The following is a 2381-nucleotide window of genomic DNA, read 5'->3' as shown; positions in this document are numbered from 1 at the left end:
GAACATGCCTAAATCATAACCTTCCCCTACCATTTCAAATTAACAGAGTATCTTACAGTACGTTTTGAATGATATAATTTAAGCACTGCTGTTAAATAAAGTTATAAAGTTCACAGTCTTCGAAATGATTTTGCTCAAGGAGTTGCCAATTGCAAGCAACGAAACCAAGAAACAGGGAGTTTTTTATGAAGACAAATTAGGTACTAAAAAAAAAAAAAGAGGTAATTCTTGGATATACATATTTGTTTAAAAAATGCGTTGAAGAGCAGATATTACTCAAAAGACCAACACCTTCCGTTCACGGCCAGGGCATCCTGAGGAGCAAATATGTCAGTGCTCGCCACCTCCAGGGAAGCTTTTCGTTGTGCAGAATTAGAAACAGAATTGCCTCGTTCTGTTTGAGAAGGAACTGCTTACCATGCCAGGCACGAGCAATAACGGTAAGAACAAGTCATCTACCTGTTGCTTTTCAGCATGAATTGTTGTTGGCACGGTGACCAACAGACACAAAAAGAGTAAGAATCTCTTCTTTCATTCTGAGTCAATTCTTTTTTTCTGGAAAACTTCAGTTAGCAAAGATCACATACATGTCTGAATCTCCACAGTCGTTCAGAGATTTGCTCTTAGAAGCAGCTATTTCTCGGAACCAAACCCCCAACTCTACAACAGTCAGTACAGAAGTGAACTCTGCTCCCACACACATTGCTACTGCCGGCAAAAATAATGCGTACTGCTTGTGTTTCCGGACTCCTCTTTGGCATACATTTACCTACTTCAAACTTGAGCAACTTCACCAAGACACAAGCAGCACACAACAGAATTGAGGACAAAAGCAGATCACATCCTAGAGGTGTGTTTTATCTTACACCATCCCCTCCCCTGCCATTTTCATAAAATACTACCATATTAAGATTTCAGTAAAAGTCACAGTGAAGGAAACTATATTTAGAAACAAGGAAAATGCCAAGTTGCCTTACTTTTCATGTATTTTGGTTACTCTGTGAACTATTGGAATGTCTCTGCCTTCAACTTTAAAAACAACTATTTCACCAGCTCTGATTGGGTCATCATGGAAATTCGTTAGGAACAGCAGGTCTCCCCTGTGAAAAGCTGGTTCCATGCTGCCACTACAAACAAAAGAAAGATTTTATTAGCATTACAGTAAATGAAAGAAGAACCATGAAAACAAAGGAGATTTAGTTTTTACAGATAAACTCATTTTAACTGAAATCTGTAGCTTCACCCCTTCAGTAACACTACAGAGACATTTAACGCAACCCAAACCTCCGTGAGTCTCAAGCTGAGCCAGCCTGCAGAAGACTTTCTTACCGCCTCAATGAAAGAAAGAAAGAAAGAAGCCGTATAGAAAAGTAACGGTACTGTAGCTATGATGAAGGAACAAAACTGGAGCCAGTCTGGTTAAGAAAACCAATCAATTATTGAAAAAAAAAAAAAATTCCACAATAGAAAAGGAAGTACTTCTCTACATAGAAAGAGTTTAATTAACATGAGCAGGAGTTAAGCTTACATTAGTGATCACTATTTCCACACCCTTTCTCAAAGCCAGCCATAGTGTCTTTCAGTAACAACCTTTAAGGCAGGGTTCCAGATCCCATAACCAATAGCTATAACATGAACAGGCAATTCCTGCTAAAATACTGTTATTTACTGTGCTCGCTGACACACGTTCGATTTCCATAAGGCTGAACCTTCCACGAACACATGTTTAACCTCACAGATTCGATCAGCACACAGGGGCCTGCAGGGCTCGCTCTTTATGTACCACACACCTACTGCTTCTACAAACTTCAGGAAAAACTAGACTGCAACTACAAAAGTAGCCTTTGCTAGGTGAGCAAAAACAAAGCTAGCAGAAAGGAAGGGTTTGAGTACTTCTTTAAGTAGGTGAGATTGCAAACTCCAAATCTGTACAAGGGGGGAGACAAAGGACAAAACAGTATTTGGGCTTTAACAAACAAGCCTTTACATTGACTTACCTGAGCACCACAACAATAGGACTTTCACTTCCAGTAATGACGATCAGCCCTTTCCATATCATAAGGGCAGAGGACACTATCATAGCAAAATTTAGGACTTGGTAATACAGCTGTATGAAACAAGAAAATTGTTTTTTAAAGTTACTGCACCGTATTTAGAAGCACAACATAGAATTTCAACCCTGAATCACAACCTGGGCACGTGGGCTTCTACGCTAAAATCCTATTTCAACAGAAGCCTTATGGAACAGTCGGCCTTTTTTCTTTTTTTTTCTTGGCAAAACACGAGAATACTCTGGTGGAAAGCGACCCTGGCCATCTCCGCTTGTCACGCAGCTCCCTGGTGTGCAGTACGGACCCAGGACCTCCCAGATCACCCCTCCA

General features: G+C 40.3%; 1 protein-coding gene across 1 annotated transcript in view; it reads right to left on the bottom strand.

Moving 5' to 3' along the window:
* The window catches only part of LOC104467796 (signal peptidase complex catalytic subunit SEC11C), a 5294-nt gene extending 3158 nt beyond the window's left edge, over positions 1 to 2136 (bottom strand). Inside the window, exons 1-2 of the mRNA XM_010081700.1 lie at positions 1998 to 2136; positions 978 to 1127 (exon numbers count right to left, since the gene is read on the bottom strand). Coding sequence (XP_010080002.1) covers positions 978 to 1127; positions 1998 to 2080 — 233 coding nt within the window. The 5' untranslated portion in view covers positions 2081 to 2136. The remainder of the gene's footprint in view (positions 1 to 977; positions 1128 to 1997) is intronic.
* Positions 2137 to 2381: the final 245 nt, after the last annotated feature.

Source organism: Pterocles gutturalis, unplaced genomic scaffold (assembly GCF_000699245.1).
Source record: "Pterocles gutturalis isolate BGI_N339 unplaced genomic scaffold, ASM69924v1 scaffold45009, whole genome shotgun sequence".
NCBI classification, from domain to species: Eukaryota; Metazoa; Chordata; class Aves; order Pterocliformes; family Pteroclidae; genus Pterocles; species Pterocles gutturalis.
Note: the sequence above shows the minus strand (reverse complement) of the source record. Positions and strands in the feature narration are given on the sequence as shown.